Below are 16,080 nucleotides of genomic sequence, written 5' to 3'. Positions count from 1 at the left end.
CTCATTAAAATTTGTGAAAACTGAAATTTTCTGAGCCTTGGTGACTTTTCTGGAATGAAATGTCAAAATGTCATCTTTTTTTACTTGTTGAGCTGAGTTGCCAAACTGAGGGGAGAAGGAAAACCGTGATGTACCTGACTTTAATAAGGTATTATGAACTGTGGCCTGTTGAAATCTGACCTGGATTTTTACAATCAGCATGTGCTTCCATATTTGTGCACCAGCTGTCCAACTGTATAATAAATAGAAGGAAGATCTTAACTCATCCTATCTGAATATGGGGTCACATTCATTAGAAGGGACAGTCTAGTTTGAAATACTTTTTTCTGTACGATGGGTACCCATGTAGGCATTATTCCTCTTTCTATCTCTCTGCTGGCTGGGATTGTCTCATCAGCCCTGACCCAATGACCTGACCTGGCACCACAGATTTATACGCAACATGAGTTGCTTATGCATGGCGATGGAATTTTCAACATGCAATCATGTATTTCCCAGGGAACATGGGTCTGAAGTAAGTCTCATATGGGATATTGCAGTTTAAAAGGATTTTGTACTTTTCTTGTCCATGTTGAAGATGTATTACTAGAATAAAGACATTTCATAACCAGTGCTCATACCTGGGAACTCTCTGGATATTCCCTGGAGACCCATGACATTTGCATCAATTGCAGGGGAACAGTGAAAAGCTCTGGGCTTCTCTGTTTGCTGCTCCAGCCACTCCCCTTCAGTAAACCTGCAGACAGGGGAGAAGTAAGCCTGGAGCATACACATTGTAGGCATCATGTGATCATAAACTGCAGCTGTGAATCCAGTATTTGGGACTCAGCTGAGGGTAGAGTAAAGGTGCATAGGTTTGTAAACTGTGGCCTACAGTATAAGGAGCAAAGAGAATGCTGGGGGTCATCCCTAGAGGGAGAAAAAGTGATAACGGTGGCAGTGAGAGATAGAGTAGATGAATAAAGAGGGGGGTGGAACAGAGAAAATTGATGGGATGAGGGTGAAAGGGGTTAGACTCAGGAGTAATATAAGGAAATATTTCTTTACAGAGAGGAGGATGGATGCATGGAATAGCCTACATGTGGAGGTGGTGGAGACAAGGACAGTATCTGAATTCAAGAAAGCATGGGATAAGCACAGAGATCTCTTAGTAAATAGTATTCTATTTTTTTTATTTAGGAATTTTATATAACATCCTTCCAAATGAAGACCACAACGATTTACAATAATATCATTCATATTCTTGGTCAACAATCACAAGCTGTGTGTTAACAATTCACATTCTAGGTTAACACCGTAATACATACTTGTTCTGGTTCATATTCATACATATTTTAGGACATCACGATTGTAAGGAATTAATCTAGTTCATATTTGTCCATTTTTGGTCAGCCCAACTGTAAATACAGGTTCTAGTTCTACTAACAATATATTTTACATTGTTCATTACTTATTGCACTCTCCACTAACATTATTTCTGATACTGTCATTAAAATTATCAGCATATTGATATTTTACATTAATTGTTTGCTTTTCTAAAGAGCCACGTTTTCAGTTCTTGTTCGAAACTCGTTCTTTCCATTATCTGACGTAATGACTCTGGAAGAGAGTTCCACAACTTGGGGCCTGCTGTGGAAAACATTTGGTCTCTTATTTGCATTAGGTGTGTGTTCCGAGTAGAAGGCACCATTAGAAGTCCTTTGTTTTGTGGGCTTAGGGCTCTCTGTAGTGTGTAATGTTGAAGTGTCACTCCTAATAATAAACATGGGTTAATATTGTTGATGATGTTGAAAATTAGAGTTAATACTTTATAATGGATTCTGAATTATACAGGAAGCCAGTGTAGTGCTATCAGTGAGGGGGTGATGTGTTCGAATTTCCTTGTCCCTAGTAAATAAATAAATACTGGGTCAAACAAGTTCCATTTCACTTAGTCACATTTTTCTTCAGGCTCTTTTGTTGGTAAGCAGGTGGAGAATTGTGATTTTACTGTATTTATTTTTTTAATAGCGAGGTAGCATATTCATTGCATGAGGTTTTTGAAAAGTCATGGTTCTCAGAGATGGAGGAAGTTGGGTCCTTGATTTGATTTTTGACTGTTTCAAATAGTAATTTGAAATTAAATATTACACCATGAATGTGTTTTGCATGGTATTCTTTTTTTGCTTTATTGATTTGTTTATGGTATTTTGTTAATAGAGATTTGTATTTTTCTAGAGATATTGTAGATTGCCATTTCCACCATTGCTTTTCAGATTTTTCCAGCGTATTCTTAGCTCATCGCTATACCAAGGTTTCTTTTGTTTAGTTGTGTTGCCTTCATTTTGGAACATTTTTTCCTGGAATTGGGCATAGAGTATCCACTATTTCATTGATGATTTTATCCTAGAAGTCGAAAGATGAAGTGGCATTATGGTGCAAAAAAAATCAGTTATTTTATTTTTTATTGTTTCTTCGAGTATTTCTGGTTCTACCTTTTTTCTGTATGTAAAATATTGGTTATTTTGTAGGTTTGTTTGTTGTGTGGTGAGAGGAGTTACTTCTGCATTTATTAGCTGGTGATCAGTCCAGGGCAATATGTAGGGAAGGTAGAGCTGAGCGGTTGGTGTGGAAGGGCAAACCAAATAGGCCGTTGCCTTTCTATGATATATATTATTTCCCCCCACACACACACACACATTCACACATTGCTAAAGAACAGCAGTCTCAGGATGACCACAACTCAAAAGTCCCCAGGAATGCCAGTTCTATAAAAAATAACAATATAAAGTGGAGCATACAATAGAATCTATTGATCCCATTTTCTCAAAAAATAAAGAAATACCAGAGAAGTCTTTGATACAGCTTCCTTTCTATGGTAACATAGTAATATAAAAAACACAATCTGGCCCATTCAGTCTGCCCAGTTATCCTGGCCACATGGGTAAGGGTACAGTTTAGCTACCAGCCATAAATCATGGCCACTGGCAAGATTTCTCCTTTCCCAGGACACTTTTTGTCTTGCTTCTTTGTACTCCATCGTCTTGACTTAAAAAACATACAAGATCTCCACTTAGTTCTCGCTGACATTCACCTATGCCATGCCTAACCACAAGACTCTGAAATAACCTAAATTACCAGTTATACTAGCATAGCCAATGCCCAAGTATTTGGCCTCCTAGGTCTCCTGCGTATTCTGCCAGACAGACCCAGCTGCGTGAGTGCCTGCATTTCCACCAGGACAGGGGTGGCTAACTCCGACCCTTGAGAGCCACAAACAGGCCTGATTTTTGGAATGAATATGCATGGTATAAATTTGCATGCACTGCTTCCATTGTATGAAAATCTCACACATATTCATTGTAGATATCCTGAAAATTGGTCTGTTTGTGGCTTTCAAGGACCCGACTTTATCACCTCTGCACTACAATTTCTAATTAATTGCAGAACTTACATTCTACCAGCCAGACCCAATTGCTAGTTTCTTTCTATTATCAGAAGCATGATCTAAATAGCTGCTATTACTAGTGAGCCTTCCAGGTCCTTCATGTAACCTGCTAGACAGACTTGGCCATTTAAGCACCTACATTTCCCCTAGGACTTCTAGTTCTTACAGAATATGCAATCTGTCAGACAGACCCAGCTGCTGTTCAGTTCTACTATGGCAACCTGTTAGACATTTTAAAATGTGTTTTACATTGCAGTTAGTATAGATCTTTTTGTAACTAGTTCATTTTGAAGTATATTGGACCTATGATATAAACTAGTTGCTTGCCTGACATTGTACTTTATGATTACCTGGCATGTCGTCAGGGTGGATGGGCTTCAGTGACAATGCCTCAAATGGCATGAGAACCTGACGGGTACATGGTAAACATGGGTGATCCTTTTTAATCCAAGAGTAATATTAAAAGGTTCAGATTAAAGAGGCTTCCTTGTATTGTATTGGATAATACCTCTAAGAAATCATTGATCAAAGAGTCCAGGAGTTCTGGGCCCTATCAAATCAGGGTGCTATGTAGTTACAGGTTCTGCTGCCTAGCTGAAAGGGGCCTATATTTACCATACTCAGCATTTATTAAATATTATGTTATATCCACAGCTTTTTAGAATGTTCCTTTACTGAATCAGATGTGGATGCACATTCCAGCTTGCATAGAAGAGTAATATTGTTGCAAAGAGTTGTTTCAGCATTTTGAAGCACATCACACTCAGAAACAAAAATAATGTGACAGGTACATTTTCAGTGAAAGAATGTCAGTAGAACATTTTGTAACCGATCTCAAACCTAATGTAGAGACCCTCTAGGACAGGGGTAGCCAACTCTGGTCCTCGAGAGCCATAAATAGGTCAGATTTTCAGGATATCCACAATGAATATGCATGAGATAGCTTTGCATACAATGGAGGCAGTGCATGCTAATCTATTTCAGTTATTATTTATTATTTCGACCAATTCATATCTTGTACTCTCTCAGGATCAAGGTGGGTTACAAATTAAAACATTCACAAAATACCATAAAGCATTATAAAAATTAAAACTCATTAAAAAAAACAAAAAAAAACAGAAACAAAATATCATTTGAGCAAAATCACAGTTAAGTGAAGGCTTCACAAAAGAGAAGTGTCTTTGAAGTCTGCTTTAAATAGTTTCAAACAGTGGTATAGCCAGGACTGATTTTTGGGTGAGCATAAGGTTAACATGGGTAGGCTGTAGGCATGCAGGTCTGAAACCTACTAGTTATATTTTTATTAATAAATAATGCCGTATACTGCACCATACAATGGCTTTCTAAGTAGTCTGCAACAGCCATTATGCATCATGCATGAAACTTAAAAAAAAACCATTTTACCTCAATTATTATTTCAAGCACTTACCAGCATTAAACATTCCTTATTAATCTTTATTAATTTATTTTATATTTATTGCAGTTTATAAATGCACAAGTATATCATGTAAAAAGCAAATAAAACAAACAGATCCAACCAATCATGTAATAAAACAAAAATCAATGTTTTCTTTCATGGATCCTCTTTGCAGAAAGCCAGAAATCATCATAACTACATTAAAATAGCAATAATCAGCAAAACAGATACAGAGCAGAGCTAGGACAATTCATATTACAACCAACATGAAAAAAAAATTCAAATTCTGGTGTCACATCAGCAAAAAAATATCCTTCCATTGCTAAATATTTTGTGAAGTAACACAAACTCCTGCAAAAATATGAAACATCTAGAACCTTGCCATACCATACAGTCACAACACTGACTCTCAGGATTCAAATAACAACAACCTTATGAAAAAGCAGCAATGCAAATACTACACCAGGCCCTAGAACATTAATACATCACCTACTGGAGTAACAGAACAAGCTGGACTAATACAGAGAAGCTACAAGCTAGCAGAAATACTGCGCTTCAGTCACACCACAGGCAAACAGAGACCGACCCTTAACTAATATAGAAATAAGAGACTACAAATTAGAAACAGAAACGTGCAGACAAAACCAAAATAGAAAGTCTGAGCAACTAGACTCTGAACAGTTGAATACTGAAAAAAAAAGCAAAATACAAAAATATAAGAAATGAACATTCCCAAAGATGGCATATTCCAATTGCTAAAATTTCAAAATAATAATTTTTTGACATTTGTTGTCTGATCTTTGTATTTATCTAATCAGTTGGTCCCAGTCTCTTTTTTCCCAAATTTCCCTTGTTGGTCTATTTCCTAATTCCTTTTCAGGGGCTCTCTTCTTGTCCTGTTTCTTTTCCTACTGTCTTCTGCCCTTCCTCCCTGACACACACACACAGAGGCTCATGCTTTCTCTCACAGACTTGCTTAAACACACACAAGCTCTCAACTCTCACATGCTCTACCACAAACACAAGCTTTCACTCTCATATACTCTTCACCCTACACACAAGCTCTCACTCTCACATGCTCTACCACAAACACAAGCTCTCACTCTCACTCCCCAGCTCCCATTCTCACACACACAGATGCACAGCGAGGTTCCCATTCTTATACACACACACACACACAGACACACCCAGACTCCCATTCTCACCCACAAACAGATGCATGCTCAGGCTCCGAGTCCCACATACATATACGCCCAGGCTCCCATTCTCACCCCACCCCACCTCCCCCAGATTCCCATTCTAATCCACACACACCCCAGGCTGCCATTCTCACCCCCCCCCCCCCACATACCCCCAGGCTCCCATTTTCACCCATATATACCCCCAGGCTCCCAATCTAATCCACACACACCCAGGATCCCATTCTCACCCACACAAACACCCAGGCTCCCATTCTCACCCACCCCCACACTTCCAGGCTCCCATTGTCACCCACATAGACATGGGGCCTTTTCATTAGGCATAGCCAAACTCCTACTTCTGCTGTTATGGGAATGGGATCCCGTGATGGCCTTGCTGCTCTGGCCTTCTTCTTTGCTATCGTGAGGATGTAATCCCGCGGCAGCATTGCTGCTCCAGTGTCAGACAACCCTTGTTGAGTGGGCCTGAGCCCAAAGTGGGTGATCCATGGCCCACCCAGGCCCATCTGTGGCTAGGCCACAGGTTTTAAATCAGTGAGAGATCTTAGATTTTCAGGAAGAGAATTCCACATGGTTGGGCTCGCTACTGAAAAAGCTCTGTCTTTTGTCTCAATCAGATGGGCAATATTCATTATGGATATCCTGAAAACCTGGCCTGTTTGTGGCTTTTGAGGACTGGAGTTGGGCACCCTGCTCCTGATCTCCACTGGATAGCCCTAGCTTAAGCTCTGGGATTAGAGAGTAAGCAGCGGGGTGCACCATTCTGAACAGCACTTCCTCTGAGACCTGCTGGAATGATAAGCTCCCCCAAAAAGGGGGTAGAGTGGAACTAGGAAATAGGGAAGAGCACAGTAACACTAGAGAAGCAAACAAATGGTGTGTACAAAAGGGAAAATAGAAGAAACAGAGTGGGTCAGTGGGAGCACAAGGGAAATATTTAATGAGTCTGGAAGAACAGAGAGGAGAAAGGAAAACTGGGAGAGCAAAGGGAAAAATACAAAGTAGAACAGGTAGGAACCAGAGTCACACAAAAGATTTAAGGTGCTAAAGGTAACAGAGCAGGAAGAGTCACAGTGGGAGGATAAAGAGCTGAGATAGGTTTTAAACTGAGTTTGTATGGGACAACAGAGAAATTAATTCTCAAATTGTTTTATTTTAGAAGAGAAAAACCATATTATAGTAGCTAAGTACCACCTAAATATAGCTTCTCAAACCCTGTTTTGTAACCCCTGCTTACATACAACATGATAGGGGTGTGCATTCGTTTTGAACTTAAATGTAAAACGCTACTTATTTTTTTTTTTAACTTAAAAAAGTGATGAGGCGAAAACGATCGGATTTCCAACGTATTCAACATAGCTATGTTGAATACGTTGGAAATCGCGATTGTTGATCCAAAATAAAAATTTAAACCCCTCACCTTCCTTAATCCCCCCCCCCCCAAAGACTTACCACAACTCCCTGGTGGTCCAGGGAGGAGTCAGGATGCCATTTCTGAACTCCTTTGCGAGGAGCACGTGACGCCGCGTCACTCCGACGTGGCGCCGACGTCACGTGATTCCCCGCGGGTTCGCTCCGGGACCCTCGTTCGACCCAAAAGGAACTTTTGGCCAGCTTGGGGGTGTCAGGAGGCCCCCCCAAGCTGGCCAAAAGTTCCTTTTGGGTCGAACGAGGGTCCCGGAGCGAACCCGCGGGGAATCACGTGACGCCGCGTCACTCCGACGTGGCGCCGACGTCACGTGCTCCTCGCAAAGGAGTTCAGAAATGGCGTCCTGACTCCTCCCTGGACCACCAGGGAGTTGTGGTAAGTCTTTGGGGGGGGGGATTAAGGAAGGTGAGGGGTTTAAATTTTTATTTTGGATCAACAATCGCGATTTCCAACGTATTCAACATAGCTATGTTGAATAAGTTGGAAATCCGATCGTTTTCGCCTCATCACTTTTTTAAGTTAAAAAAAAAATAAGTAGCGTTTTACATTTAAGTTCAAAACGAATGCACACCCCTATCATGTTGTATGTAAGCAGGGGTTACAAAACAGGGTTTGAGAAGCTATATTTAGGTGGTACTTAGCTACTATAATATGGTTTTTCTCTTCTAAAATAAAACAATTTGAGAATTAATTTCTCTGTTGTCCCATACAAACTTTTGGCCAGCTTGGGGGGGCCTCCTGACACCCCCAAGCTGGCCAAAAGTTCATTTTGGGTCGAACGAGGGTCCCGGAGCGAACGCGCAGGGAATCACGTGACGCTGCGTCACTCCGACGTGACGCCGACGTCACGTGCTCCTTGCAAAGGAGTTCAGAAATGGCGTCCTGACCCCGCTGGACCACCAGGGAGTTTTGGTAAGTCTTGGGGGGGGGGAGGGGATTAAGGCGGGTGAGGGGTTTAAATTTTTATTTGCACATATGGACATAGACTCAACTTATGGAATTCTCCATATGTCCATATTGACCGCAAATGACCCCCCCTTTCGACTTATGGACTTATGAACATAAACTTTTGGTCTGCACATCCCTACAACATGATTCATTTTATTATCACTCCTGTACTTGGAGAGTGAGTGGAGTGCTTCTCCCTGAAGATCACCAGAGGCCACCATAAGCTTACGTAGTACTGAACCAAGTGCATCTCCCTGCTTTCTAATTCTTTTACCTCTCATTGAGGTATTTCTTCACTGATAAAGTCCACCATCATCCACTAAGGGCATGGTGGCAGCTTTCTAATGGAGGGTCCACTATGGGATCAGGAGCAAATCTTCTGTTCTTATCTGCTCTCTTGCACTATGGGAGTAGATGAAATCTCGACGAGGACAGTAGGTCTAGGGCTGAGCTTCCAACCCTCCATCCTTACTGGCCAAAACAAGAATCAACTTTGTTTCTCAGTTTGTCCTTTCATTCTGTGTATCTAAAGTATTCACAGTGGGGAAAAATATAAGCAGATAATACTCACTTGTGAATTATAGATCAAATGGGACAGATTTATTAAGCATTAACTCCCGTTTAGTTCTAATGTAAAAAGTGCTCTAAATGTATTTATGAAAATATTCCAATATTTTCATTGGGGGGAAACTGGGCAAAACTGGTACAGACACGCAATAAATCTGCCTCACGACTGAGAAATAAGAGGATGGACTTGCTTGTGCCATAACAGCTTGTAACCTCAGCATGCCACACCTTCATTAAAGAGGAAGTCAAATATAAATCCATGCACATACTCACAGTAGATAGTTGGTGTAATCGGGTCACTTTCCATCTCACTGACAGGATTCTTTGCCAAGCAGCTGTAATTTCCAATATCATCCTTCATGACGGGAGCAATAAAAAGTGTGTCGTTGTTCAAAGAGAAGCTGTAGCTGGGGCTGGCTGTCACAGGCTGCCCATTTTTCAGCCATTGGTAAGTTATCCTGGTGCCTTTTCTCACAGAACAGGTTATCGTGATATTCCCAACATGCTCCACTGCGCCAGACGTTGGCTCGCTTCGAATGACCGGCTTTGAGACTGGTACTGCAGCAAAAAAGAAAAGAATTGGCGATCCACATTCAGTCTTCAGACTGTACTGTTTGCCGTAACTATATTAACATTTTCAATACCTAATAAAAGGATTGAAAGGCTCATGAGTGATTATTTCCAATAAATGTAAGAATGTATTAAGAATCAAATTTTTTTAGGTCTAAAGTTTCGAAAGCTTATTCAGGTTAAATGTGAATTTAGTATACATCCAAATTGGAAAGTTATACATCCAGGGACAGCTTAACCATTAGGCAGACGAGGGTGCCAGGTTCCCTGTGGCAAAATACAGCAGCTGTCATGGGAAAAACAATAGGTCCTCACAGCCGCACAAACTCACAGCGTCATCAGTGTTTTAATCCCTTTGGCTTCACATCTTTATGTGTGCACAAATAAGCAGCTACGCGAAGTACTACTTTTTACCATGGCTTTATTTATGCTTGTATGGTTTTTTTTTCAAGTGGTTTGACATACATTAAGTGTGCACCTCTGACAGGACCTGGGCTTTCAGTTTTGTTCTCAAGGGCCTGAGGTGCAAGGAACAGGAGAGGAGGGCCTGAGGCTGGAGCTGAGAAAGTAAGGAAGAGCTGCTCTGCTCCCTAACCCAGCCCCTCCCTTTACAGGCAGTTTCAGGGAACAGGAGTGGACTATGAGGCTGGAATCCAGGAATAGATTTAGGATTTTGCTGCTTCTAGGCACTTATGGTGTTTTTACTCCCCCGTCTTCTCTAAAGATCTGTTACAGAGTAGCAGAGGGCTGTTCTCTGATGAATGAGCTTCAGCAGAGCTGGAACCTGGCAAATGTTAGCCAGCCTGCTGCCTCCTAAACGTTTGCCAACCTATCGACAAATCCAGGACTGGCTGGAATGGATGTCAAACGAAAGAAGAATTCATTTTTTTCTGCAGATTTCTATTTCTAATTTACAGTCCCTTAGTCTATATTTGGTGAGGGTCTTTCTGTGTTCTATATATGTGATTGAGGGGAGATATTCTTCTAATGCAGTGGTAAGCAACTCTAGTCCTTGCGTGCCACAAGCAGGTTGGGTTTTCAGGATATCTACATGAATATCCATTAGATACATTTTCATGCAATGAAGGCAGTGCATGCAAAGTCATCTCATGAATATTCAATGTGGATATCTTGAAAACCTCACCAGCTTGCAGCATTCAAGGACTAGAGTTGCCTAACCCTGTTCTAATACTATATGTAGTTTCTGAATAGGGATCTGAGGCAGTCTGGCTTTTCCTGTTTTCCCAGTAGGTGTGCTATATACACAATGAGTGTGTATTTTGAAGTTCTCATGTTAGTTGACAGAGTGTCTGCTAATAAGATAACATGGTCCCTGTCTTCAATTAAACTGCACACATAAACCCAGCTTTGAGACATAGAGAGGGTAATTTTCAGCGGCCTCTATTGGACTGAAGTCTGCATGTGGAAATTACATGGAAACTTCAACCTGAATTTTCTACACAGACTTGCTGTATGTGCATAAATCCACTTTAAAAATTCCTGGGTATGCGCAGAAACAGTGCCAACAACATGAACGCACACATTTACATCTGTTCCCGAGTAGCCATAAGTATGTGTGTGTGTGTGTGTGTGTGTAGATTTATGTGCATAAATGGATTCCCTGCCCCAACTCCATCCCCATGAATGCCTCTTTATTTGTGTGCAAAATCACTTTAGCACTCATTTTTATGCACACAACCCCTCCGAGGCAATTTTCAAAAGGCCAGTTCTGTGCATACAACAGGCTTTATGCATGTAAATCATTTTGAAAATCACCCCTAAATGTTTTCTCTCCTCCCCAAAGCTCTTATTTGTCTTGGCTGTCTGTGTTCACTAGATTGTAAGCTCCTTGTAGCAGAGTCAGTCTTTTATGTGTATCTGTGGCACTATATAAATATTTAATAATAGTAATAGTAGTATTTGTGTACTAGGGCCTTTTGAAATATTTTTCGTAAGAAGGATTGTTGCTGTTTGAGTTTTGGGAGATAGTGCTGTTTTGATCAGGCAGATTTACTATAAGTGACTTTCTTGCAGGGTCTTCCTTTATAAAATGTCTGGTAATGAAAGGAGATTGTATGACTCTTATCAGGGTGACAAAAGAATATGAATTTTTTTTTTTTGTGTGGTGAATAGTAAGGGGAAACATCTGAATTTAGCTCTGCCAACCATTTCAGAGACTACTTTCAGCCAATTCAGTTTAGATTTCTTTTCATTTTTAAATTTATGTATATCTTGATTATTTATTTTTTTTTGCAGTCTACCCCCCAAAATCATAGATACCAAAGAATCTTCTAAGCCTCTGTTCTCTGTCTATCTTTTTATCTATCTAATCCCTGTCCCAATATGATTTTGGGCATAGGGGCTCCTGAGGAGGCTCACAGCTAAAGTTACCCCCATGAATTCCTGGGATTCCCAAATCAACTCTTTCAAGGCCCTTAGGGTTTTCCCTCACAGGGTCTCTTCTGCTCATCAGTCCAGTCACAAGCACTAAAATCACCACATGGACATCAGGACTGTGCAAAAAATAAAAGTTCTTTACTGGCATAGAAGTGATATACCAATGGACCAATGCTTGTGCAACACAATCTCCAAAACACATGGAAAAATAAATCTTAGTCACTGTCAGCAGCAATAAGTAATTGCCCTCTCAAAACAGGTCAGCAAGGGACAGGATCTCTCCTCCCTTTGTGGCCTCCTGAGTAAATGCTGTGAAGGCAGCTCTCATTTTATCAATCAGCAGCTTCTAAACTGGGGGGACTTCCTAATGCAGCTCACTATCAGGTGTTTTTTTTTTGTCTTGTATTGTTTTCTATATTTTGTATTCAATTTTTTATTAATGTAATTTTGTGCTTTGCTTAGTGCTATTGCTTAAGACATCAACCAATTTTAATAAACAAAGAACTGACTCCTCTTCAACCAGGAACTTCTTAGATCTCCTTCCTCAGATAGGTAGCTTCCATTTTCTAAATTCCCACTGGGACAAAATTCCTTTTCTTAGTAAGCACATTACCAAAACCACATTACCGAAAACTTCAAAGACAAATGAGGAATTTCCAGCACATCCACTTCCTTTAACTTCTTCTCTTCAGGCCCCTTAGGGTTCTCTCTGTTGTACCCAGGTCCTCTTTCCTTCCTGGAAGTACTGAGTGCCCCTTCCTTGGGGCGCAAACCCCTCCATTGAAAAGGAATTCTTTCTCTAGACTCCCCTCAGTTCTGAGAAAGTCCTATTCCAGGTACTTTCCCAGTGAAAGGAAAGATCACACTCTTACCAGCCTGTGGGGAGGTAGCAACCTCAGGTTGTGATGGGCAGACTGGCTTCTCCAGACTCCCTCTCAGTAATCCCTTAACATCTCCTTTTCCCTACTGAAAGTGTTTTATATGGGCCCAGCAGTTTTAGCAAACTTACAGGCCGAAACAATACAGTGTGCTCAGCTGAGTGCACTGTTTAACCCGTGGTTGGACGCACGTCCACAACCCCTTATACCATAAGAGATTCAGCACATCCAAAATGCACATCCAACCCCCCCCCCCCCCCCCAAAACTAATAGCGCTTATCACATGCAAATGCATATTGATGAGGCTATTAACTCTTCACCCCAGATACAAAAAAAAAGTGCACCCGATCCGCACATTTTTACGCTCAGAAATTAACACCTGTCCTAGAGCAGGCGTTAATTTCTGAGCAGCCCCCTCAAATATACAGAAAAGCAGAAAATACTGCTTTTCTGTACATCTTCTGACTTAATATCGTGACTATATTAAGTCGGAGGAACGAAAAGGTTAAAAAAAAAAAAGTGTGCTGTGGTCAGGTTAGGAAAAGGGACACTCAATAAATGAGCATCCATTTTCCTAACCTATGGCTGTGCACAGGTTAGGAAAACAGATGATTGTAAAAATGAGCAGCCGTTTTCCTAACCCACTGACAGCCACTTCTCCTGGGCGTCCACTGCCAAGGAGGAACTAGGGGCACGCAATTGTCCCTAGTGCCTCCTTTTTAGTGCAAGCCCTCATTTAAATATCGTATCTGCGCGCCCAGAAGAGGTAGCTGAGCACCCGTTTTCCATGCGTCTTTATTGTATTGGCCTGATAGTGCACCTCCCATCATGTGTGTGTATGTGTGGGGAGCTGCTACACCTCCTAACACACTGCTACCTACACTGACCTCATAAGCAGGGTAAGGTCAGTTGAGACTACTGATCCTGCACTACCGGTACACCAGGTCTGTTGAGGCCACTGAGGCCATAACAGTGAGGGGCAACGCTACTGGTAAGGGGCAAATGTGGGAATCCCCTTACATATATAAATATGAAACAAAGTTAAACATTTATAATGTCCAACCCTGGCTAGAGTCACCAGAAAGATCTGGAGAGTTGGATTTGCTCTTCCCCCAAAGGGAGATCATTTACAGGACAGGAGCCCCGTACACACTGTGTTTTGCAGGGTGCAAGCTCCTTCCTGTGAAGGACGAGATTATGAGGGGTATAAAAGCACTTCCCAGGAGGCACAGAAAGGAGTTATAGAGGGAAGCGGTGGAGAGAGTTCTGGAGGAGCTGGGACGAAATGGACTTTGTGTAAGAGAGAGTATGGGGATTTCTAACCTAGGAATCCTACTAGGGAGAAGAATTGAACGGTGAGTTCACCAGCGACAGGTTCAAGCTGCTTGCAGCCTCCCAGGTGTGAGGTGGTGGTGTAGCTGAAGATTAAGCAAGATCACCGAGAGTCATCCAGAGGAATTCAGTTTCTACAGAAAGGGGAATTGATCTTTGCTGGGAAGGCCCAGAGTGAAAGAAAGTAACCAGAGAATTTCATGGCTACAGAAATGCTACCCTGAAGTCCTTGGGTTTGAAGACTGATTTCTGCATTAACATTTAAACTGCACTGTCTTTTTGAATGGATAAGTACTTGCTATTCACTAATTTAGCGATTATGCAGAGCATGGGAATGTAGATCATGGTGTATAATGTTGCCAATTTGGGCTGAGTGTTCCAGCTGGAAAGAGGTATGAAAGGATCATCCTGCCAGTAGGAGGTGGGAGGGCCCAGGGAGTGTGTGACTGGATGGGGGTGGAAGGGGGGTATATTTGGAGTGGAGAGGGGCTTGGAGGATTCTGAAGCCCTCCTCCATACTACCATTTAAGTGAACTGCAGCAGAAAAAAAGGACAATGCAGCTACCGTGTGTAACAAGAGCTGCCAGACCAGGGAAAGCCAGAATGAGATTTGAAAGCCTGCCAGACCCCTTACAATGAAGGTGCTTAAATGACCATTGAATAGATAAGTCAGAGACTCAGGTAGGGGATTTCCATGTCAAAGCCCCCTTAACTACTTCTGGTAACTTGCAGTGAAACATTTTAAAAAACAAATGATGGCAAGATCCTAAGTTATAAAACTTTGGGGCCGATGCAAAAAACTTGTGCTGAAAGCGGCGCTGTATACTCAGCGCCCACCTTCATAACGCGCCCCCAGGCATCTCTCCTGGGGGCACGATGCAATATTTAAATTAGGGCTCGCATTGTCGAGGAGGCGCTAGGGGCAATTGCGCGCCCCTAGCACTTCATTGACAGCGCAAGCTGGAAAGAGGTCTGCTGTGGTGGCTGTCCGCCGGTTAAGAAAGGAGGGCATGGAGTTGGGTACTCCAGCAGCAGATTAGAAGGTGACATTGAGTCCCCTAAGAGGGCATGGACCCCAACGGTGGACTGGGAGGTGGAGTTGAGTCCCCTAAGGAAGGCACGGACCTGTCAGCGGAGTGGAAGTGGTGCAGAGGAGATGGCAGCAATTAAGACACAATGGACCTATTTGATTAAGCAGGAACACAAGAGGTCCCTCCTATTGTATATGGTGGCATACTGTGTGGACCAGCAACCCCACGTAGCCAAATATAAGGAAAGTAACTTTCAAACAGGCACACATGTCCGTGCATTTGCAGGCTCACGCCCAGGGATGTGGTTATTTTATAACAGACACGTGTATATGCATGCATGTTATAAAATAGGCCGAGCGCACACACAATTTTAAGTGGGCGTGTGCATATTCGCATAAATCCTGGTTCCACCACGTAAATGGGGGGGATCTTAAAAGGGGTGCATGTCCTCGCCATTGCCAGTTTCACCAGTTCATTCCCAGTTAGCCCAGGCAAGGGATAGGACTTCCAAACCTCCCAAATTTAATAGCCTCCCTTTCCCCCTGTAGTCCTGACCCATAAAACCCTACTAACATGCCTAGATGTTCTAATTTTATTACTTACAGGCCATCCATAGCAGAAGTAAAGCTACGTGGAAGAGGAGCCCGGTGCAGGCTTGTGCGCATGCGTATTTACGCGCTGGCTTCATTGAGAAATCCAGGAACACCCATGCTCTGCCCGAACCACACCCACACCCCACCCCTTTTTTTTAGAAAAACATTTTTGTGCGTGCATTGGGAGATATGCACATATCCGGGCGGCTTTTAAAATCCACTCGGCATGCGCCAGCCCAACATTCGCAAATCTTCCTGTTTTGGCGCGCGCGTGCTTTTAAAATTCACCTTT

General features: G+C 42.1%; 1 protein-coding gene across 4 annotated transcripts in view; it reads right to left on the bottom strand.

Annotated features, from left to right (window-relative positions):
• HEPACAM2 (HEPACAM family member 2) overlaps positions 1–16,080 on the bottom strand; it is a 217,815-nt gene that overhangs the window by 108,401 nt on the left and 93,334 nt on the right. For all 4 annotated transcript variants that reach the window (XM_029588890.1, XM_029588891.1, XM_029588892.1 and 1 more), the window contains exon 3: positions 9,261–9,545. In XM_029588890.1, the coding sequence (XP_029444750.1) occupies positions 9,261–9,545 (285 nt within the window). The remainder of the gene's footprint in view (positions 1–9,260; positions 9,546–16,080) is intronic.

This window comes from Rhinatrema bivittatum, chromosome 2 (assembly GCF_901001135.1).
Source record: "Rhinatrema bivittatum chromosome 2, aRhiBiv1.1, whole genome shotgun sequence".
Classification (NCBI taxonomy): Eukaryota; Metazoa; Chordata; class Amphibia; order Gymnophiona; family Rhinatrematidae; genus Rhinatrema; species Rhinatrema bivittatum.
The sequence above is the reverse complement of the archived record's forward strand: the minus strand, read 5'-3'. Positions and strand labels throughout refer to the sequence as shown.